At 39.9% G+C, this 24,516-nt stretch overlaps 1 protein-coding gene across 1 annotated transcript in view; it reads right to left on the reverse strand.

Moving 5' to 3' along the window:
* Positions 1-23,604, reverse strand: part of EFHC2 (EF-hand domain containing 2) — a gene marked incomplete at both ends in the record, with an annotated part of 53,839 nt that extends 30,235 nt beyond the window's left edge. Inside the window, 8 exons of the mRNA XM_084289820.1 lie at positions 3,772-3,910; positions 4,214-4,324; positions 5,465-5,716; positions 7,601-7,824; positions 15,971-16,121; positions 20,301-20,489; positions 21,711-21,747; positions 23,330-23,604. Of these exons, the coding sequence (XP_084145946.1) occupies positions 3,772-3,910; positions 4,214-4,324; positions 5,465-5,716; positions 7,601-7,824; positions 15,971-16,121; positions 20,301-20,489; positions 21,711-21,747; positions 23,330-23,604 (1,378 nt within the window). The remainder of the gene's footprint in view (positions 1-3,771; positions 3,911-4,213; positions 4,325-5,464; positions 5,717-7,600; positions 7,825-15,970; positions 16,122-20,300; positions 20,490-21,710; positions 21,748-23,329) is intronic.
* Positions 23,605-24,516: the final 912 nt, after the last annotated feature.

A 24,516-nucleotide genomic window follows, 5' to 3' on the forward strand; every position in this document is an offset into this window, starting at 1 on the left:
TGGCAGGCAAGAAATTCTACCTTCAGAGGAACAGGACAGTCACATCTAAGCATTACAGCCAGGGACAGGAGAGAGAAATCCCACTAGCCTTGGACAACAGAGGAGGTGGAGTTAACCTGGGGAGCTGACATTGCTAACATGATGTTCCCTATACATAAGAGGTATAAGAAACAGCCGACACTTGGTTTTCATGAATGTTTCACGATTTAGGTAAAATAAGAAAGCAGAACCAACATCTTCACAATGTTTACATGCAGCAATGAAAGCAAATCCAGTCTTTGCAAAATCATGTGTGCAGCTAAAACATGAGAGTGTTTGTTTTGCTTCAAAGAAAATCTCCTCTTAGAGAGTTCTACTTCAAGATTATTCCGGTTACCTGAGGGAAAAAAAAAAGGCATCTGAAAATGCCTGTAGCACTCCCTGTGTATATTTAGATCCCGCAGCTCAGCCTCAACCACACTTAATGGAGAGGTTAGACGCCGGAGCGATTCTGATCTCCAACGAGTTCACTGAAAATTGGCAGCAGGCTTTAATGCCCCCACTGAGGGAAAAGCAAGCAGTCAGCTGTTATCCAGCAGCAGCTGCCTGGCCAAAAGCACACAAGTACTGGCCAGCCGCTCACGCTGCTCTGCCCAGGCAGCAGGTCACAGAGGGAGCCTGAGAAATGAGGGGGTGGGAGGGCGAGGAGAACCGGGACATGAGAGGGATCACAGGGTGCCACGAGAAGGCGTAACAGGCAGGCCTGGGAGGTGCTGGGACGTTGAATAAAAATCAGCAGGAAACCAGATTTCACTGGTTTTGTTCCTGAAGGAACAATCTGTTGTTTAAGAAAGGACAATTTATACTCAACTCAGTGCTGAGATACTGTATTTGGTTAGAAGAGCGAGTATCAGCTTCCCACCATTGCACTTCAGTGTATTTCACGTTTCAGCTGAGTGACCACAACATCTATATGTTGGCCACAACACATGGCTATAGAATATTTTTCTCCTTCTCTTCAGCTTCACTAACAGATCTAGACAGATAGTATCATGCATTAAGCTATTTTTTCCTTGAATTCACAGCACTGTTACATGACAGTAATGGCATTAGCTTCCTACTGAAGGGCATTAGCCATGTTTACCCATGGAAAAGCTCTCCTTCACTTTTCACAAACAGTACGAAGAGCAAAACAGGCAGAAACAACATTGGAAATACATCAGATACCATAATCATGCACTTCAAGGGAAATCCAAACTGCCCTTAATTCTCCTAAAGGGCAAATTCCATTGGCAAGCAACTGATGCTGAAACTGCAGAGTCAAAAATAAATGTCAGCCTCTTTAATGACTTTGGCAGAAGAGTATAAATTGAAAGGGGAGTAACGTGAAAACACAATAACAAACAGCTGGATTGATGCTGCAAGGTGCTGAGAAGTGCGCCTTGATGTAAGAACTCATTTATCCTCTTGCTTACTCTTACCCAAGTAAATGGTCTCTCCGGGTTCAAACTGCAATTAAGTATGTTTCAGTGTTTAATTGGACTGGGACAGAATGTTGGGCACTTTGTGGGATCAAGCCCACTGAGTACCTTGTATGTCCACCAGAAGCAAACAAGATCGGTAACACACTAAGAATAAAGGGCCATCTCTTCTACCCTTGAAATCTAACTGCTTCTAAGACAAAAAACTACCCAGATTCCACTCCCAGATCCTACTAACTAAAAAATCGTGCCAACATTTTCTTTAACCCTGATGGGGAAAACAAGAAATAATTTCACAGCAAATCATGAGAATCTCTTAGCTCTTAGAAAGTGTGTATTTTCTGTGAACATGACAGGCATCATCAAGACTGATTTTTTTATTTTTATTTTTTGTTAGCCACACTCTCTGCCACCATATATCTTTAAAGTTATGTGCAAAACACTACCCAGTGTTGTGAAAGTCTCAGCTAGTGCATGTCTTTTTATGTCACATATTGAGGAGACAGAAAATCTAGAGGGAGCACTGAAAAAAAAAAAAAAAAGATCACAGAAAAAGATGAATGGACTATGGAGACACTGAAAGAATTGGGTTTCCCCAAACAGCATGGGATGGTGTATTGGAATAGATAAAATAAGTACAAGGTTTTTATAAGAGAGGATATTGATCAGTTGTTCTCCATGTCCAGCAAAGATAAGGCAAAAAATGTTACTCTCTAGGTTTACACAAACCAGCTTCAGAGTAGTTATTAAGCATCTTTTCTAACTATGAATTTAAGACAAGATACCTCAGGAGGCAGATAAATCTCCCCCTCTGGAGGATGTTGATGAAAGGCTATACAAATATCAGTCAGTGACTGTCTAATATACACTGTCCTGCCTCAAAACAAAGGGAAAGGACTAGATCACCTACAGTCCCAATTTTCAATAACTCTTCATATCAGCAACTTCTGACTTCTCCTAACTTGCAAAGCACCTAACTGTAATATCCAGAGCCATAACCAGTAACTCATGAGCCAGCATTACAGCAGAGGAAGGGCCTTTGGGTTTGTGTAACACTTGGTAGCGCTGCTTGGTTGATACAGAATGGTCAGCTGCATTTCATTTATCACTCTGCTGTGAACAAGAAATCCCCATTCACTGTTCCAGGATATTTCACTCAGACAGCTGATACGGCTGCCAAACAGAGGCAGCGGTCTTGGCTGAAAAAATTATGAGGCAAGAAGCCCCTGTTTTGCATCTCCAGCGTTAGACTCATTGTTATTATAGATAATACTATGGTTATTGAACGTGGCTTCTTCACACACTGGCTAGGTGTACGAAGAGATTTATTTTGGCACAGACATTCGAAGCTATTATTTAAAAAGTTATGAAACATCTTTTGCCAATTATGAAATTTAGCATTGCAATGGCAGCACTACATTATCTAATTCCCTCAATGCAGCAAAGAGGCCCTGATCTAAACACTGCATCCTATCAGATCATAAGTCAAGCTAAAAGAAATAGTCTACCCATGTATTTTGTTTCTCAATGTCAGAGAAAGACCACAGTAGGATTCTTTCAATCATCCCTGAACAGTCAGACACTTAGCTATATTTATTGAATGAATAAACTGCCAGAAATTAAGTTATTTTTGCAGAAAGATGTCTACAATAGAACCGTTAGCAAGTCCGACTGAGGGAATTCAGGTATAGATAAGCGAAAGACCCTATTGTTATACATTTCCAAAATGATTTTTCATTATGGACATAGTTGCTAAATGCTTCCAGAATTCAGCACTGAAACCTCACAGAATAAATACTCTGATGGTTCAGAATACATAAAACAACACTGTAAAAAACAATAATTTAACAGACTACTACTGTTGTGTCAGGAAATCTTATTATGTGACAATTGTGACATCCATATAAAATGAAACATAGTATAATGGGGAATAATTGAGCCTACTCACCCACTCACCGCTTGCTCTTTATTATCTTCTGACTGCAAACATGGCTATTGGAATGGGAGGGGGAAGTAGAGGAGAAGAAATGGTAGTCTATTCATATGACTATTTTGTCATTCTAGTTTTAAAATAGAGGCAGTTACGAACAGAACATGTACATTATATATTGTTTTTCAGCAGAGCAACATACAAGAAAGCACTTCTGGATCACCTGAAAAATTACCGCTTTGCTGTTCACAGCCTACAACAGATTATTATTGCTAAAGGTTTTAATGAACAAGTTTTGTCAGTAATAAAATTCAACGACAGTTCTGTCAAACTCAGAGGTATAAAAATGCTTGTAAGGAAAGGATAAGTATCACTACTTACCGATTCCATACTTTGTTCTGTAATAATCTTTAGTGAATTCATCACAATCACAGAGTAATATCTTCCTTCCCCAAACATTAATTACTTCCCCTATTTTCAGGTCACTGTCTTTGTAAAATTCCTGATGCACTGCTCCTGTCTAATAAAATTGGGAACATTTATATAGCAACTCTATAAATCCAGAATCATACAACTTTTCTTAAAATCCAGGTCATTTAGTGTGTGTGCTTTAAAATATAAAAATATAATCTTCATACTTCATTTGCACTCCATGCTAAGGTACCTCACCTTCACATTAAACCTCAGTAGTTTTGATCTGAGCTACTCTCCAGTGTCAACACTATTTTATAAACTCTCCTTGTAGTAGAGGATAACAACAACAGAAGTTACAAAAACTACTATAAGGACATTCCGCTGCTTGAGGTGTTCAATAATATCTGACCTTACGGTTATCCAGAATGTAACGGCCTCTGTTTCCCACTAAATTTCCAAACACGTTGAGAACAGTGCGAGCGGTGATTGTGCCCGGCTGATACAACCCGGTTGGAGCATACTGCAAGGAAGGAGACAGGCTGTTAAGAAATGCAGTTAACAGTGAAGAAAGAGAACAGGAACTAACATTTTTTTTTTTAAGACTGACTATTATTACAGTGTTTTCTTGGGAGAATTTTTAGTAAATTCTGAGGTAACTTTATGCCACTGAACCTAAAACCCTGCGTGTAGGTAAAAAGAAGCATTCAGGATCTCACTGCACATCCAAGAGTAAAGTTTTCTTTTTTCTTTGAAGCAAACAGAAAGCAAAGATTAGCACACCCAAAGTAGCACATCCTTGTCAATATCCACTCTCAAGGCTACCATTTTGACTGGTAATAATAACAAAAGCATGCCAAGAAAACACTCAGGGCTGGTCCTCCTGGGCTGAACACTGTGCAAATACAGGGGATTCAAGTCAGCATGATTCTATTGGGAGAAAAGTTATTGTTTGTTTCTATTGTAAGCTTCAAAATTACAATAGAAATTTCTACCAATAATATCAAGTTACTGTACATTGAAACGTGCACTTCTCTAGTAGAAGGGGTCTGTCAGCACAGAGTCATTGCTAAATTTCCCTGAGATGAGCCTTCACTGATCAGCACTTGATTAATGCCTGACAAAGCCTTTTCATGAATTCTTATTGACTTTAACTAGCTTTCCATATGGTCCCAAATTTAGGAATTCAAATTTAAGAAATCACCCTAGATTTCCTACAAAGAAGTAATATTACTGAATACTTAAACTGGACTTTTCCAAAAGTTCCAAATATAAGTCCTATGAATCAAACCTGAATTAATCTCAGTTTTATTTTAGTTTATCTACCAATATTAATTAATTTTCTGAACTTACTCTACTGCATAGCTTCATTTGTGCATTTACATTAAGACACTACTATGGGAGAAGGGAAATTTTAGGATATCTTTCTACCTAAATACTATCTCCTTTTAATTTAAGCACAACAAGCCTAAACTTAATTTTTTCCATTCCTTAAAGTTATATGAATATTGCATAAAAACTAAATCATGCAATTATTATTTATGTTCTGATAATACTTTCTAAATATAATTACAATCCTAGCGGAGGATTTTCAAGAAAAAGGCATTTAATATCTCTTTATTAGGAAAAAAAATTGAAGTAAGATGAATTTTTCATTCCTTACCTTTGGAAGTTTATCTCTTCTGAGAAAAAGTGGAACTGCATCCCGACCTGAATTTACTGGTGTAATTTCTTTCATATCAATTGTATCATCAGACAAGTAATAGTGCAGAACCAGTTCCCGCGGGTCATGAAACATGGATTCTGGGTCATCCCACACACAGAAAAAACGTAAAACATGTCCATCATGCTCCAGGAATTGTTTCAAAGTGTCAACGCGCTCATAAGGGCGCAAAGGGTTCATATTATCAAGAATCTGTAGATGAAGGAGAAATCAAGAAAATCACCTTTTTAATGACTTGCTCTTAAAGAGAAGATACCAAACTGCATGGTACTATCTGATCTTAGAACAGCGTTTTTGGATTTTCAAATAAAACTACACGATTACAATATACGAAATTATTTATGCCATTAGCAAAGAACTATTCACAGGGTTGTTGTGCCCTCAGAAAATAAATGAGAACAATTTTGGATTGGTTTTGACCCTTATTTTTCTTGCAGTAAGGTCCCTTAGATCAGGGAATTGTTAAATTATTTTTGGTATAGAGTATTTGTTGCTTTCAGTGTACCAGGCTAGATCTATCCCAACTGGATACATTCACCAACAGTCCTAAAAAGTCAGGAGAAAAATTCAGTGCCATCTGCCCTCAGATTAATCAAGAAAAACAGAAGCAAAAGGCGCTGTCATTATCCCCTGTATAAAATAAAATTATACTCTCCCTACTACTCATGGAGAAAAAACCCCAAACCCTGCAAAGAGGAATCCTTATAGCATCCAGCAGCTGAACAATGGGGATTTGGGGAGGAGGTATGCATTTTGTGTTATGTATACTCATAAAAGTGGGAAGAGTTTTTATTCAAATAAAAACTCGCATGTATAAAATAACAGCTGCAGAGTATTGGGTTCTGTGTGGCAGAAGAATTTGCTTTACACATGCAAAACACTGTTGATGACATGGGGTAGAGATGCAAGATGACATATGAAGAGACCAAGTAAAGAAGTCTGCAGGAAGCCAGAGACATGTTTGAACCACAACTCCAATTGTATCTCCCTTTAAACACTTTTTTGTTGTCATTCATTCAGCTCGAGCAAAATTGTAAGTAGAACATGTAAGAGTTTGATTTTTTCTTTTAATACTGTGTGTATCCCCAGCAGCTGGCACTGACAAATTCAGCCATAAAGGAGAGCAGCTCAAGTGCTCATTTAAGTTAGTTTAGCATCTTAACCAAACTAGGTCAGGAATATCCCTAAACCTCCCTGTTTTCAAGTGGCTAGAGAATGCCATTTCCACCCTATTTTTATTTTTTTTTAATTATGTGATGAGTGTTGACTCTTGGGGAGTTTTGTCCAAAAGAGATCACAGAGTCTGATGTGCTTAAGGAAATGATATAATTGTAGTCACAGAATCTGTAGCAATACAATTTTTGTTTTCAGTAGATTTCCTGTGAGAATAAAGATTGCCATTCTAGCTCAAAGATCATTTATTTGATGCATTTTCTCTATTGTGTAGCATTTATTTTCACTGATCCACCAACTAATGTTTACAGATGAAAGTCATTTGTCTATAGTAGACATCAAGTAATATATAAAAATCCATGACAGTGCTATGCCCAGTCAATACTGCTGGTTAAAGTCTGAGGTGACATGAGAAAACACAGATCAACATTGATTATAACAAACCTGATTCATGTATCTAAGGCTGAAAGTAACTCATCCTATATAGATCGTAAATTTAACATTGTACAGCTATACTAGACACAAAATTTAGGGACAGTTTTAATTCTGTGTTGGTTTTTTTTTGTGTTCTTTTTGCTATGAGAGACAACAAGCTCCATCAGTTTTATCAAATTGATGTACAGACACACACAAGGCAAAGATTACTTTATTTTTACCTTATTTATTTATTTGAAAAGGTGTGTGAACACATCAGGCGAAAATCAGTTATATTTGAGCCTTCACTATGTTTGTACAATGAGCCACATAATGGAATTTAAAAAGCAAGTATTTTCTTGTTATTCATTACGTTGAAATAGCTACCTCTACATTCTTTCTGTTTGCCATTAGAGAAATATTTTATATTACTAATAGCAACAGCACTCTTATTAAAACTACATATTCACCATTACAGCCTCATCTGACCTTTTGCCGCTCTTTGGTATATGGGTCATCTGGACGACTTGCTGGAGGATTCAATCTAACTCCCATCTTCCTCAGGAAATTTTTTGTGAACTGGTCACAATCGGTAATCTTATATCTTTGGCCATAAAAAATTACTTCTGTGTTGATGTTGAAATGATGTATAGTGTAGTACTCATCTTCGTTAGGAGGTGGAAGAGGAATCCGGTGACGTCGAACAATAGTTCCTGTGCAACAGTTACAATACATTCATAGAGTGAATATCCTTTGCTCTGATGATCGTTTCACACACTTGCTAATTTCCTATGCTGGTATGACCAAGGCAGATGAAGCCATATGGAACAAGCAAAATTATCCTTCATTCAGCAAAGGAACTATGAGGTAGGATGATCTTGCTTTGATAACTGCACTACATCACATTGATCACTTTCTAGAACCTCGAATTCAGGAAGTTACGACCTTCTGATACCAACATAAAACTACAGGGAAAAAAAAAAAAAAAAAAAGAAGACGAAAAAAAAACCAAAAACACAAAAAAAACTATTTGTTGGAACAAATGAAACAGGTCAGTACTTTTTCCAACAAGAACAGCAAAAACCTTTGCTTTCGTTAAGAAAAGGGATGTTTTCCACTTTTACTGAAAAGCAGTCTCCAGCACTCATTAGTAAAATTATTTTTCTTTTTTTAAAAAAAAAAAGAACACAAAAGGTTGTGCAAAACAAATGTGGCAGGAGCATATGGGACAGCCAAGGTTTGTCTGTACACCCTGCAGGGTGAGAAGAGTCATACGTAATTAAGGGTAGAGAAAAAGCATGCCCGACTAAGGGAAAAGGTCTGAACTATCAAGCTTGGAGACGGGGCATTCAACCAAGCTTCCTTAAAAAGTGGAGAAAAAAAAAAGTAGAATAAAAAAGAGAGAGAAAGATTTTAACTTCATTAAAGTCAGCATACATTTAAGTTTTCTTCTTTAGAATATTTAAATGAAAGGAAGTGCTGTTGTTCTGTGCACATTGCATTTGTTTATATTCACCATATTAAAAGAGAAGGAAACTGCTATGTCTATGAGCTGAAAACTCACATCGATGAATTGGTTAATGCTTCAAAATTACTCATTGCTGATGATGAAGGGACTGGAGCATCTTTCCTATGAGGAAAGGCTGAGAGAGCTGGGACTGTTTACCCTGTAGCAGTGAAAGCTAAGGGGGGATCTCGGCAACACCTATAAATTAACCTAGATGATTCTGTGATCCTTTATTGAAGTGCTAGATACCTCTGGTTGCAAGAAGCTCAGCAGTATCAGCCAGGGGAGGTTTAGGTTGGATATTAGGAAGAACTTCTTTACCGAAAGGGTTGTTAGGCATTGGAATAGGCTGCCCAGGGAAGTGGTTGAGTCACCATCCCTGGAGGTCTTTAAAAAACATTTAGATGTAGAGCTTAGAGGTATGGTTTAGTGGAGGGCTTGTTAGTGTTAGGTCAGAGGTTGGACTCAATGATCTTGGAGGTCTCTTCCAACCTAGATGATTCTGTGATTCTGTGAAATATGTGATGGGAGGGAATGAAGAAGACAGTGCCAAGCTCTTCTCAGTGGTGCCTGGAGACAGGACAAAAAGCGGTATGCACAAATTAAAAGATTTTACATTTCATCCAAGCACAAAGAAATGCTTTTTTATTGTGAGGGTGGACAGATACTGCAATAGGCTTCCCAAAGAGGTTGTGGAGTCTCCATCCTTGGACATATTGAAAACCAACTGGACATGGCTCTGGACAACCTTCCCAAGCTGATCCTGCTTCAAGCAGGGAGGTTGGACCACATAATCTTAAGAGGTCCCTTCCAACCTCAACCATTCTGTGATTCTGAGACACCACAATTATTCCAAAAATAACCCGTAAGCTACAGCCTCAGTAGCTCAAACAAATATGTAACACACACATTAAAGGAAAGCTATGCAGCTGCACATACAACAAGCTATGATTTATTCTGAGCAAAGTTAGAGTTCACAAAGAACTGCAGACTCTCAAAGCTGGGACCACTGTTTTTTTCACTATGAGAGAATGAAGAGGACAACAGTGAAAGCTTTGCCACATCAATACATTAGTATAGTTGTGTGAAAATAACCCACAGAGAATAAAAAGATGGTCCAGTCTTCAAACTCAGCATCTTTGCTGTGCTTACCAGCTTAGATGTCCCTGTAACAACAGCTTTATAATGCAGATACCCTCTGGCTAAAACCATGCAGAAACCACCAAGCCATGCTATTAGAATAATCCCTTGCCACCATAGGTTCCTAACAACTTTAAAATTACAGTAATTATAAAAAGTGCAACTTTAAAACAAGTGCAGTAAACACACAAAAATTCCAAAACTAAAAATAGTTCCCGTACTAACCTACCACGACAATAATTTATTAGACACAATTATCTGAAAGGTCTATCTCATTAGCTCTCATTACAAAACTGGATCTCTTTCCAGTGCCCTTCAGCTGTGCATCTGGTAGTGTTTCCCACTGAGTCCCTTTTGATGATTCTCCAGTGCTGCTTTTTTTGTTTTGGGGGTAAATGGGAGTGGAGGGGGGATGAAGAGAGGCAAAGGAGGAGGGAGAAATATATTGCTGTGTATTTTTGTTTGGTGTTTGCGTGGCTTCGTTTCTGAGTTAGCCCATGGAAATTCTTTATTGTTCATTTTATTTCCCTAGGGACTAATCTGTATGAAGTATTATCAGAGTTGTTTGTTACATTCTAACTCCTATAATGAGTAGTCTCCTATAATATAACTCTTATAATTAGTCTAACTACCTTTTCTTTTATTTTACTTTTTTTTTTTTTGCAAGTGTGGGGAAGAGGAGAGGGCAACAAAGAAAATTTACTTTATATCCTGTTAAAATACTTATTTAAGAGCTGTTCATTATCTTGATGTTTCACATATACCAAATCCAACGTTCTTGTTACTGACCTTTGACTGTAAAATAAATGTGAGCTTGTATCTGCCTAAACATACATATATTTAAGATACATCTTCACGGAAATATTAGTTAGAAAACATGGCAATTAGCACATTTTCACATGATGCAACACTGCATAACGCTACCATTAACAAAACCATGTATTTTGAAAATATATTACCTAATTTTGTCTAATCCTTGGGTTGCTCCCACAAAACTCAACAGACAATGTGCTGAACTGGAACAGCCCTTCACATTAATACAAATGTTGTTGAATCATCCTTTTAATTACAATATAACGGTTAACAATTTTCTGATAGAAGGTGCTTTCTGAGGTTATATCCACCTCAGAAGTGGTAAATAAGCCTTCAGCTAGCATTTCCTATCACTTTTCAAAGTACAATACACGTGCCCATTTTGTTCTGAGGGGATAAGAATTTCTTTCCTAATGTAAAATGTCTTGTACAGATAATATCAATCCTAGCACTCCTTTATTTTTACTAGGTATCACTGTGCCTGATCTACACATGTGGAGAAGGTATTTTATATTGTTGAACTTGAAATTTAATAAAATGTGATCAGCTCAGGTTAGGTCTCAGCATTTTTCAAGTTGTCCCTTCTTCTGGAAAATAATTACTTTTCTACTTATAGAACTGTGCTAGAAATCATTAGAGGAGGATCTGTGCACCTGCAACAATCCTGTTGCTGAGAAGGGATGGATATTCTTGATGTTTCATTTGTCTTCTGTCAGTGTCTTGAGCAGGCTATCCTACTGCACTACCAACCAGGATTTTAAATATTTGCATCTGGTAAGTAAGGGCAAAGCTTTTCTACGCTGTGTTCTTGTAAAGGGAGTTAGTGTATTGCTTCTCTCTGACAATGGTGGTGCCAGCAAGTTTCCACGTCACAATTTTTATCTTCTCTTTTCTCAGGGTTTCTGGTTATTTGACAACTACAGTAGCAGCTTAAGGAGACCTTAATTGTAGTGGAGGACTTCTGCCTATGGGGTAGCTCGTGCAGCTGGGCACCACATGGTTTTGGCTTCTGCTGCTACGCTGCTCTGCGGAAGAAATAAAGCGGTATCAAGAATTTCCTCAGCACAGTTTACTGACTCCCTCTGCACTACTTAGGAGTGCATCAGAGAGGAGAGGAATGGGTAACACCTGGATTTTGCACACTCTGTGCTTGCACAGAAAGGAGAAACAGCCACCACCATTCCTGCAACACAAAGAGTTCACCCCAAGAAAGAAGGGGGGCTTCTTCATTCACTTATTTGCCCGCCTCAGAACGTAGCAAGGTCAAGCTTTGGCCACCATCAAACATGGCAAAATCACAATTATTTCAAGGTCTCGGGGGAGGCCTCAAACTCTTAGATAATCAGTTATATTGGAGAAGCTGACTGCAGCTTCGCTTTCCTGATTGTGCTTTCCTCTTCAGCCAGCCAGCCTTGGGAGCCCCGCCAGCAGGCAGCCCCACTCTCTTTTTCAGCTGGCTGACCTTGGGGAAACCAGCCAGCTGCTCTGCTCTGCTCCAGCTCTCAAGGCCTGGGTTGCACTGGAAGCTTCAGTTAACCTCATGGGACAAAAATGACCTTTAGATAAGACAGTATCAGCCAGATACAGTCCTTTTAACTGGGAGTTAGAGCTACAAACCACTTGCACCGCCCTATCTAGCTTGGCTCTCTATGGGGAGGATTTCTTTTTATACTGAGAGAATAATTATCATCTTGGCTTCAGAAAAACATTGTGCAGTTTGTTATGTGGTCGAGTTTACTGTCCTCCCCCCACTCTGTACTCCCTTATCTTTACTTAGTTCTCATGCACTGTGACTGTCCTGGTATTTTTTGCTTTGATTCTGGTTTCTCAAGTTCAGGTTGGCCTCTGCATTCCTTTGTGTTTTGCATTTTGAAATTTCTATGGTTTTCTTCTAATGCTTCTCATAATTTCCACAATATTTGTCAAACTATAGCAAGGCAGTTTCCAAAATTAAGTGTACTTTAAATTTTGGTTATTTAGTAGCAACCTTAACTGTCCAAAACGGTGTCCAAGTACAGCAGCCAATTCCATAAAGCATTTTTCTTTTTTCAACTCACTGAAATATGTTTCCCACACATCATTTACTTTGTCACTCTGAGATTTTGATCCCTGGTAAAAGTACATTTTCTGGCTTTTTTTTTTTTTTTTTTTTTTAAAGCCAATTTGTTTCAGCTTTGTAAAATCCTAATTGAATTTAGAAATTCTAACTTCTTTGCCAGGTGTTTCTTCACCAAATCGTCCTGCAGTCTGTAAGCCTCTCCAAGTTTTTCCCTGCAAAGCAGCAAGTACTACCCACGGGGGAGATTACAGTAGGAAACTACTACATTTCCCTAATCCAACTGTGCCCACGGAGACCTGTACAGACCATCAAGCTCTCATGTGTGGGATAAAGCACAAGAGCTGGTAAACCAGTGGCTTTGAGGCATTAAGCAGCCAAGTGAAGACCTACCTTTGATCTACCCCACCACTGCTGTATCTACTCTTCAAGATGACTCCTGAGAACAGCTGTCTCTTTTACAGCTTTCCCACCTGGGTATATGTCCAAGTCAGGGTCCTCACCATCTTCTGCAGATTAATTCCAAAACTTCAGCACTTTTTCCATCACGTTTTTTTTTTTTTTTGCTTTTCCTCCTTTACGCAACCCCTTTCCTGCCACTGCAACGCTCCAAGTGTCCACGCAGACCGAGCCTGTCCTGCTCTTCAAATTCCCACACGTTTTCCATCATCCACATCCCCACATCTGTGCTCTTTTCTTCAGCACAGTTTGCACTTCCTTCAATAAGCCAAGTTCTGCTACAGTTGAACTCTCCTCTACAAAACCCGGGCATTTTAATTAACTGAAATGTTTGATTTCAGCAGAGGTGCGGAGGACAGCATTATGGTTAAGACCCTGAACTTCAGCTCCGTTCGGTTCCTCTTCCTGTTACAACTTTTTTTTTTTTTTATATGATCACGGGCAAGACTCATTCCTTTGTGATTCAGCCTAACAGCCTCACAATGCAGACAGTTGGGCTTCTGTTCCTTTCAGGCTTAAAGTATTCCTAGTCAGGACACGGAATTTGAATAATATAGGAGATATAAGAGGCAATGGGCCGATTTTTAATTGAAAACTGAGTTAAACTAGCAGTTAAGGGTTTAAGCACTTCCTATATGTATATATATACACATATCAAGCACTTTATAGATTAAGCATTATATATATGTGCTTATTTAAATAAGCACTATAAGACTGCTTCTATATATATTTAAGAACAATTATTTATCACCCTTAAGATAACAATTTTGTGGCTGTTCTTCATTTATGAAGCATATAGTCACTACCCAAGTGCTTAGGAGTAAAGAATTTGCTGACATTGGCAAATTGGCATTGGCAAATTAGCATGAGAATTGGCATCTCATCTTTTTTTCTCCCCTACATCACACATTTATCTCCAGCATAAGCAGAGTATTAATGTGGATGCTTATGACAAAGCATAGGCCCAAGATCTTCTCATTGGCTGTGAAGCCTAAACACATGAAGAACAGTTTGGGGGCCTTTCAATCTACAGTATCTCTTCCTTCCTACATACATTCAATACACCAAGCTTCCTTACCAGCCCAGCTACCAGCAACAAATAAATTAAATGCTCTGTTAAGATCCCAGAATACTTCTTTTTAATCCATCCAGTTAGTGTTTTCTACACACTCATTTATCCCACAAAAAGTGCTCATGCAAAGCCGTAGAGGCCTTCAAAACATCCATGCACGGAACACAGAAAATTCCTGTTTCTCTCTAATACAATCCAGTTCATTTTAGATCCAGTACCAAAGATGACTTCAACAGCCATTAACACAAGATACAACCAAGGAAACGGGGGGAAATTGTAGCCTTCCTGTCACCACAGGAACACGACTAGACTGCCAGGAACATCAAGCCGAAGAAGCAGCTTGCACAACCCATACTGCAATGACAATGACTCATTCCTGTAGCAAGTTTCAAAGCAATCAGCTTTGAATTTGCTTTCCTGCTGTAATAAACCTGGCTTCCACCTTCCCTTTCAGAGGCGTCACCTCTGCCTCTTAGGCTAACTGTGCTTCCTTTGCTGATGATCATCTGTTCAAAGCCACATAATCCAGAAACTGCCACTCCCATGACACACAAGTCAAGGAAAACCTACATCTGAGGGCACCTCCAGCCTCACACAGATGGCTGCAGGGGGGGGTAAGTGTCTTGTAAATTCCCAGGTGAAGAGATCCAATGTGCTTTTCTTCGGGTCATGAAAAAGCACTCACCCAGGCAGGGGTATGAGTAGGAGACGAGGTTCCTCTGAATTCAAAATCAGTTCCTACTGAACAGCCGGCAAGATTTCTGGCAAGAAGAACTAATCAACAGAGGAAAAGCCAGGTTTGAAATACTAGTTTAAGACGATAAGATTCCCAGGCAATTTTATCCCAGATATACCTGTGATGATGAGCATAACACTTTCAAATATTGTCCTACAATGTAGCTAGGTATATTTATGGATCATACCTGATCACCTTGGAAAAGAATAGGGCAGTTAAAAGGTTAATATTTTTTTAATTGCTTTGCAGCGATCCACCAGAATGTACAGAATATCTTCTGGGACTGGGAGGCGCGGTCATCCCAAGATACTCATCCCAAAGACATCCTGCTTATCTGGACTACATCCCTTGCAAAACTTTTTAATTCTGGCAGTGACCCATAAACACCAAGCAGCAGCAGCTGTGCTCCTCTTCTGCAACAGGATGTTGACCGCCAGCTCACATTTTCTTTATGTAAACCAACTTCATTAATACTCCAGTAAAGCAGTTTACTAAACCTTTCTCCAGAAGGTCCTCAGGCTGGCTCAAGCACAGTAATACAACTCTGAAGCAAGGCACAATCTTAACTTAAAGGTGTCAAGAAAAAATTACTGACCAAGGGCATTTAATCATAACCAACATCCAGAGGCACAAAAGGTGCTCTTTTTTAGTAATTGCAGAGAAACCTGAAGCATCTAAGGAACAATTACAAAGATGCAGCTAGAGAAATTATCAGTGCCAGGACAGGAGGATCCAGGCTCAGGAATGGAAATCTAGAACACAAATCGCTTTTGCAGAAGTGACAGTATATCAACAAAAGACCAACTATCATTTGACTTCTAACTGCTACATTAGAGGAAAAAAAATGTATGCGTGTGTAGGAGGGGATTCTGCCTTATAAAACCTACTTCTTCAAAATCTAAGGCAATAAAAAAGTTCACATTGTGATCCGTAACAAGAAAAGATAATTATAGCCATTCACGTTACTGCCCATTTTAAGTATAAGAACTCACGGTATGTATCCTTAAAAGGGACCGAGAATGTGTTGAAGATATATAAAGGGAAAAAAAAAAAAAGGTGATATTAAAAATACGTACCTTGCACTATGCCACTGTTTTTCACTCGGGGTTCAATCACTTGAATTGTATCATCTTCAAGGTAGAAGTATATTTTACAGTGTCTTATTCTATATAGCTCTTGATTTTTGTCAGGCACTTCTTCTTCTACATAGGCATCAAAAGACAATACCTATTAAAAACAATAAATACACATAAAGCAGCAAAATCTTCAATGCTTTTGCAAAATGCATCAATAAAATAAACTTATATAGATTATAAGCTAACTAAATGTATGGATTTCTCAGAAATGTAAGAATGGAAATCAACATTAAATCACATAAATTTAAAATTCTTTGCTTGGCATTTTTATTATCACAACATCTAAGCAGAGATAGAACCCTACAGTAAAGAAATAAATCAAATATAAAACTACCAGCAGGCTGCTTGGAAAATCTTCTGAACAAAGCACTTTTGATAGTACAATGAGCTACCTAGGTCATGAAGAGAATTTTAGACTTCTATTCAATGAATTGCTGGAAAATAAAGCACATTCTGACAGTAATGGCTTTAACATTGAGGTAAGTGGAAATGAGAGTTCTTTTTAAGCAGATCATGCAAGCTGTCTAATGAATGCTATGGAAGACTACGAGAAAGAAATGATATTTTTTCAGGAGTCACTTAGAGCTGTGCAATACTGGCATTTCAAAATTTACCTGGTTCTGCAATTCAGCCTTCATGGTCTCTTGTAATGACAATAATGCAAGAAAAAAAACCTCCATAGGTGAGGTGCTCAGTGGTTTGTTCGGGTGGCCTTAATATCTGGAGAGCCTAGATCAAACCACGCAAACCATTATGCAAGTTTTGTACTTCTTGGTGTCATTTATGGACTTCAATTACCAAGACCAAGCTTAAAGGAAGGCATAAGAAGTATATATTTATTTGTGCATTATCTACCAGGATGCTTGATGTGATAAGGATACACAAGACAGTATTAATAAAAAATAGGTTTCCACTAGCAGAACATTTGGGTCAAATCAGTGCTAATTCATACTTCATTTTTGTAATGATTAATAAATTCAACAACCTTTATTCTTGATTCATTAGACAAAATGAAGCACTAGAAAAAAAGACAGCTTAGCTGCTCCCTGTTTCAATGAGCATCTGGCAGACCTGGGCTTGAAAACATCAGAAACCTAGTGAGCCATCCAAGATCCCTACATGACACAGAAAAGATCAGTCTGTATTTCTTTAACACATGTTTTTGAGAATCTCAAAGTACGTCCATAAATACTGATGGCAGAGATTTCAGAATACCCTACTAGAGAAATACAACCTCGTTTTCTACATCTAGGGAGACAGAGCTAGTGACTCGCTCAAGAGCACACAAGAACAGCAGCCACCCTGTGTTCCAGCCAGACTTCTCAATGGGGCAGTCTCCCTCTCCACCATTAGGGAAATTAAATTAAAATCAAATTACATAACTGTTAACTTTTACACCTGATTGACTGTGATCATACAAAAGAATCTAGACACTACTGATTATTTTTTGTTTAAGTAGTAACACATGCATGTTTCTGAACAACCTACAGAGAAAATAGTTTAAAATAAATAAAATGCATTCTAGCCACATGTAATTTTTAACTGTGGATTTCACCATTTCATGTATCAAAGATGAAAATTCTGGATAAAACGATGTATGTCAAATTGAAAAACTGACATACAACGAAGGCAACACAAACAACTTCATCATCCTTTAACATCTCTTCGTCCTTCTGCTTGTCTAAACATAGCTGTATAATGCCATTGATGGTGACCAAGCTGTCTTACCTGGTGCCTGGCACCCTAGAAGGACCAGGAGGCCTGTGTAAATCTCTTGAATACTCCAGGGGACTTAGAAGGTATGAAATATATCTGGTGGAACCACTGTTTCCTACCTAGTCTGAGCAACCTGGGGCTCAACTAACAGGGAAGCTGAGTTTCACCCCTTGCCCAGCTGTTGCTAAGCCATGCAACCACAGGATGCACGTACCCTCTTCTCCCCATTCTGACAGTCCCACTACAATTGGTTGACAAACATTGTTCAACTATTTGATTATTAATTCTTTTTAGTTCTGTTACTGCTCTTTTCTGTCTCATGCCACCAGCCAGGTGAAAGGGTCTGTTTGCACATACCTCCCAGCATAATCAGGTCCTAAATACACCATATTTATTCCTTTCACTGACCGTTTACTTTTGTCGTGGTTTACTTCATTGGATGAGTTTGTACAAACTATTTTGCACTTAAACTTTATTCTCTAATAACTACAATACATTCAGCAGCCAACCGCAATGTTGTAGATTGAAACAGATAATTCAGGAAGGGTGAAGAGGTGGAAGGAAGGAACATAAAAGATGACAACTTATTTTTCATGTTAAAGCAAAGTTAATTTTAGAAATAGTCAAAGTTCAGCACTTCCTAACTCGTGTGTCATCTGTAGTATATTGCTGTGTACAAAGTGCCCACTTTTTAAAAAAACTTGAAGTTAGGCATGAAAATAAAAAGTAACAAATATTGAATAAACTCAGTGGCATATTGTAAAGTTGGCACAAGGTTTCCCTAGCACCTGTGGTAGTCAAATTATAAACATCTTTTCAAGCCCAGGAGGCCTTGTGTGTGTACTTAATCACGGAAGAAATTAAATTTACACCTGCTTCCTATTAGGCATATGAAGTTGCAAAAACTATTTCGTAACCCACTTAATAAGATGTATTAAGCCTGTCCTTCCTCCAACAAACTGGCATTGCTGAAAGCTAGAAACCAAAGAAAAATGGGTAAGAAAATAGACTACATTTAAGAAGATAAACATCTCTTCAAGCTATGTTTCATAGGGTCCACTTTGCTGAGTCACAAACTGCAGCACTGGCAGGCACAGCTGCATTCAAGGCTCTTATGAGGGGAGGCTAAATTAGCTGGGCAGTATCCTTTAATTGTCTGCAATTAATACAAAGGCATGAGCCCTCCAGGAGCCAATTCCAAACCTGTGAACTCCTGCCCTGTATTGATTGCCCTGTGGAGGAAGGAATACAGTGACTAGACGAGGAGAGTAGGAAGGCCAGCTAGATCATCTCACCAGCCAAGTTCAGTGCCTGATGTTCAGAGGCAGGTCCCCACTGCCTCCTGTGCGACCCCTTTATGTCATAAACCTGGGTCCAACCCCTACAGACCCGTACTGTGTACGTCCCCAGGATGCCAGTGCACACCTTCCCATTGAAAGAAGGGTGCAGATAAAGCATGTGCAGGACTGGCTGAGGCCTTCACGCTTTGGCACATTATACAAATTTATATTCCAGCACATTGCTGAAAAATTGGTGAGCAATACTAGGCCCTTCAGAGACAATGCCAACCAAAATCACGTGCATCTGTATCAAGTCTTACATTTTCTTGTAGTAGTTCTGGTCTGCCAAGGAGGCAATAACTGTACTGAAATTACCTGCCTGACTTTCATTTTAAAACAAAAATTATGATTAGTCATTCTTCCCAATATTTAAATACCTTAATCATTTTGTCATGCAATATTTCTGCAATCTGCTGAATGATTTCTTTTTCTGTATCTTTTTCCTTCTCCGATTGTAGGCTTTTTGCTTTAGAAATAAACCATCACCAAGTAGCACTTAACGTAAATTTAAAAATGGAAAGTAATGACAGCATGCTACAAAATTCGTATCATCCTAGATCACAGTTACTTGATAACTCTCTAACTTCAAAGGTGTCACTACACACCTACAAAATAAATATATATATAATACTAATTTTAAATTCCTGTGCTTGTAACAGGCACAATCTACCTGTATCCCTACACGTGAACAGTTCACATAAAAGTCAACAGGACTTTGAGCGAGCAAACATGACTGGATAAGTGCGTTCTGAGCCTCGAGCACTGCACTGCGGTTAGTGGTTCCCGTGTGCCCATGCAAATTTTCTCCTGGATTGGGGCCCACCTTACATTCTTGTAGCTACACATTTCCTTGTTTGGCCATTTGAAAAGCAATGAAAAAAAACTGGCAAAGGAGCACATTTGTTCTTAACAGGTTGCCAATTAATTACTTGCTGTCACCATTTACACACACACACCCACACACAAAATAACTACCCTCTTACTTTTATTATCTCCTGTAGGAGATGTACCCCAATACAGAAATGTTTTGTTGCTATATCGCATGATGTATGTTTACATTAATTGCACAATATATCAATATTACCAAAAATAGTAGTTATCCCTCTTTAACTAGGAGCTTTTTTGGATGCATAAAGTAATCTTCTCAAGTAACCTTCCCAAGACTGACTGAATTTCACTTTCCTAAGTGGAGATACAGATTTGTATGTACATACCTGTTTGTCAAATGCTACCCAAGCAGGAGCATCACTCCCCATCCCTGCAGGAAACACGCTGTATTTAGGTTTCAGCTTCTGTCCAGGTAATGGTTCACCTCCTATTCCAGGTTTATCTTCTCCGACCAGCATAGCAACATTATTGCAGAAACCCCAGTGCTGTGATTTGTGGAACTTTTCTTTCCCTAACTGTTAAAAGTTTGGAAGAAAAGAGAGGAAACAACATCTGGGTGTTTGTTTTTAAATCCGTAAGAGTTAAATAAAGAGTTATCTAGCTACACAATGGGGGTTAATCACGTAAAAGTTTCTCTATAAGTACTTTTAATAGAGTCTAAAACCCTGAAGCAACTGGAATGCAGCAAGTGAAGTGATACATTTCAGTAGTCAATGTGCTGGCCCATCTTAAAAACCAGATCAGAAAGATTCCAGTAATGCATCCACACTAAGAAACAGGATGATATTGGCTGTTTTACCCGACCTGTTCCCAGTAATAAGGACTGAGGCACGTGGTAGAAGGAAGCAAGTCACCCGCAAGATCTTCTGCAAAAGGCAGAGGGGAAAAACCTCCAGAGGACAACCTGAAAGGTTCAGGAGTACCCCGAGAGCAGCTTGCTCTCGTTACCTACATCAAATATCTTATTTACATTCACAAAGCAGAGTGCTAAATAAATGCTAGTGAATATTAGAACTGATGCCACGGGTGAGCACAGAGCAGGCCATGAGGAGGTGCAAAGGCTGGACAGCAGGACTTTGAGAGCAGCAAGGGTGTGGGTAATGCTGCAGAGGGACACAACTGCCTCTCCTGCTGAATTTGGAAGACTGAGCAATGCTAATTATAGCACAAGTATTTAAACTGGTCCTCCCAAAAAAGGCGTAGACAGCATGAAGTCGAATCAAAAATTCAGCGCCGCTTTTCACTTAGAAAATACAAAGTGAATGAAAAATTGGCCAAGAGTAACAGCAAAGGGACAAATCACCACTTGTCATCGTGGCAACATCGAAGTGCTCCAAGATAACACGACGCACACTCGGTACGGCAGCGCTGTGGGAAAGGTGCAAGCAGTGAAGCAGCAAAATCCAAAAGGGCCCAAAGTATTTATTTTATTCTGCCGATACAAAAAAGAGTGAGGAAGTTGAAAGGCAGCTCCCCAGCCTCATGGCTCGTAGCACTCACCGCTCGGATATACAAACTGCTGCACGCTGCAGGTTACAACCGCAGCTGTTTGCACACCCTGCAGAGCTCTAAATCCAATGCCATGGGTAGGAGAGCTGCCCTTTACACCGACAGCTCAACCCCTACCTTAGTCTAATTTCTGCTTAAAATGCAAGGGGAGTGGTATGCAAAAGAATACATGACTTAGTATTTTTACAACTGCTTGTTTTTAATACCATAATAATAAATTGCCATACCTTGCTTACGCTGACGAAGGCTGAGCTAGCCAGCACCCTTCAAAACAAGAAGCCCTGAACCACATCATTTTTATAAGCCAAGAATAAGGGTAACCGAATAAAAGAGAAAATTGATGCAAGGAAAGACTTGTTTGTGTAGCAAACAGTCAGCTCGTGGGCCCCCCTGCCACGCAGCACCGCTCAAGCCAAGAATTTAACAAGATTAAAAGAAGAGCTGTGGATTTGCAGGAGTAATTCCCAAAACAAAATACGTAATGTCAGCATATTTTTTGAGCTGGGATATAAAATTTCATGCTTCTGTGCACAGCGTAAGCACTGACCTTTGGGCATTAGGAAGTGGTCATCCTACCCATCCTTGAAGACCCCACCACGGGTGCCCACTGGCCCAGACAGGCACCGGCTGGGTCTGGCACCAGCTCTGCAAAACATTTGCAACTGGGATGGGTTTCTCCCTTTCTTTTGGACACTACTGAGCTGCCCTTTCTTGTTCTGTTCCTTTATTATTATTGTTATTAATTTAATTCCTCGGTAATTTGATAAAGAGCTGGGGAGAAGTCAGAATGGGAGGGAGCTTTCTGCATGTATTAGGCCAAATGTGGAACAGCTAGAGTCAGGCTGGGTTTTAAAAGGGAAATTTGTAGGCAGAAACATCTGGTTTACACTGAAGGCTCTATCCAGCAGATCCACCTTTTGGCACCGCAAGTATTTAATTATTTTCCCCCTACTACCAAAGCATGAGTTAGGGAGAAAGGCACAGTTATCAAAGCACAGGGAGCGAGGGTGGCAGTTATCCTGAGGAAAGCTCTTCATGTCCTCGAAGCATCTTCTAGAGGCATTTTCTGTTCATCCATTACTGGATTTTGGCGAGTTACAGCGTGGCAAAGTGTTTGTCAAAGAAACCCAGGTTTGATCCTGCTGGAAATTTTCCAGAACTTAGTGATCACAACACAGTTCATGATTTCATATGAAAATTAAGTGGTCCAACAGCCACAATTCTATTAAGATTCTTTTGTGGAGTTCCTGTAACTTTTTAGGGTTTGACAGAAAGATAATTTTAGATCATTAATCTCTGAACTACTTATAAAAACCCCTTCTCTGGGAACATCACCTAAATCTATATGCAAAACAATCTCTTCCAAAAATCTGAGCGAGTTATTTCTTTTAAGCAAAAACGTAATTATACTTGAAGATCACAAAAGAGAAAAATGACATTTTGGAAACCTCAGCTAATGAGCTCAGACCTCATTCGGCCCTAAACAGTGACAGAACATCACATTACATCCACAGAAACACCAAATGACTTCTAAAAGGAATCTGTGGCAGCGCAGGGAAGGAGCTTTACTGTGTCTGCCGTGCGAACACAGGCTGTAGATCTGCTGAGCAAAGCTGGCCATCTTCTGCGAGGTGAGCCTGAAATAAATATTGGGGATACACCGAGCAGTGACGAATGCAAAGGTCAGGATTCTCTGACTGCAGCTTTTGGCTTTGCGAGCTCAACCACTGCAGTCTCTGGGGAGCACTGCCTCGTGCTCTCTGCATCTTGCTCCGGTCCAGAGTCACAGCGAGCTCACCAGGGAGCTGCACATCTCTGCTGAACCAAACAACTGGAAATCTCTCACCACAGCCGCTGTCTCGGGGGCCACGGCTTGTTAACCGAGTCCCACAGGGAGTTAGGGCTGAAGCCACTGGCAGCACTCTGCTGCTCTTCCCCATACCCATTTTTCACGACCGTCTTGAGAACAGCAGCTGCACCGTGGAGGTCCGGCTCAAATCCTGTGTCGGGATGAACTGTGACACTTCTTGAACTACCCAGGACTGCTGACAGCGTCCTGGTTGCTTCAGCTACACTATGGAAATGTGTGCAAATGCTGCAAACTCTGCCAGTGAAATGCATGCGACCTCCTTCCCCATGGAAAGCACAGGTCACCAGCAAACAGAGCCGAGACAGGTAGCAGAAGTTCCCACAATATTTATGAGTAGCATCTCTCACAAAGCTAGCACTCAGTTCCTAGAGGAAAGCCACATTTAGTCACTGATTTTCCAGGCGTGTTTCATCCCCAGCTGGCTGCAGAGGTTTCAGTATTGTCCCCAGCAGCCGTGGTGCCCCTCTAACACACCCCAGGACAAGATGCACCAACATCAGCCGCCTGGAGCAGAACGAGGAGCTTGCTCTTACTGCTGGAGCTGGTACAGCCTGGAGACGACAGGAGGATATAAAGGAGAGAGGCCAAGACGCAACCCTGATGGGAAGCTGCAGGAAGGTTTGGGATGGGGGCTGTGAAGAGACAGAGTTCCTTTTCCTCTTTTTGTGGACTGTCAATATTTTATGCTTCTGACGCCTTCTGCTAGCAATCGCCCTTCTCCCCCCCCATCAAGCCAACCATCAAACATGGCATTGCTGGGCTAGGCCTGTCGCTTTCATCCCTGCTCTTCGTTCAGCACAGAGGAAAACACGGTGTAACGTTACCGTAGGAACCACTCCAGCTATTCTGAAAGCGTCTGTCACCTTGCTGTATTACCCTCGACTCCAATTAGCTGATGCCCGAGCAGTTAGACTTTGTCACAGCTAAACAGAGCCGCAGCAGCAGCAGCGGTCTTGGGGAAGCTGCTGAATTGGAAAGAGGCGCCAGTCACTTACGTTTATGGGGAAAAACAACAAGTGGAAACCAGACAAGGGTTGCTGCCCTTTGCAGCGCCAGCTGCAAGCTGCCTGGCCTCACAATTCGTTGTCTTCAGCAGCAAGGGGAAGATGTGCTCAGCTTGAGGTGAAGCTTTGCCATTTGTAGGCTGGAGAGGAAGCAAACAG

The sequence above is a fragment of the Netta rufina genome (assembly GCF_964035555.1).
Source record: "Netta rufina genome assembly, chromosome: 1".
Lineage (NCBI taxonomy): Eukaryota > Metazoa > Chordata > Aves > Anseriformes > Anatidae > Netta > Netta rufina.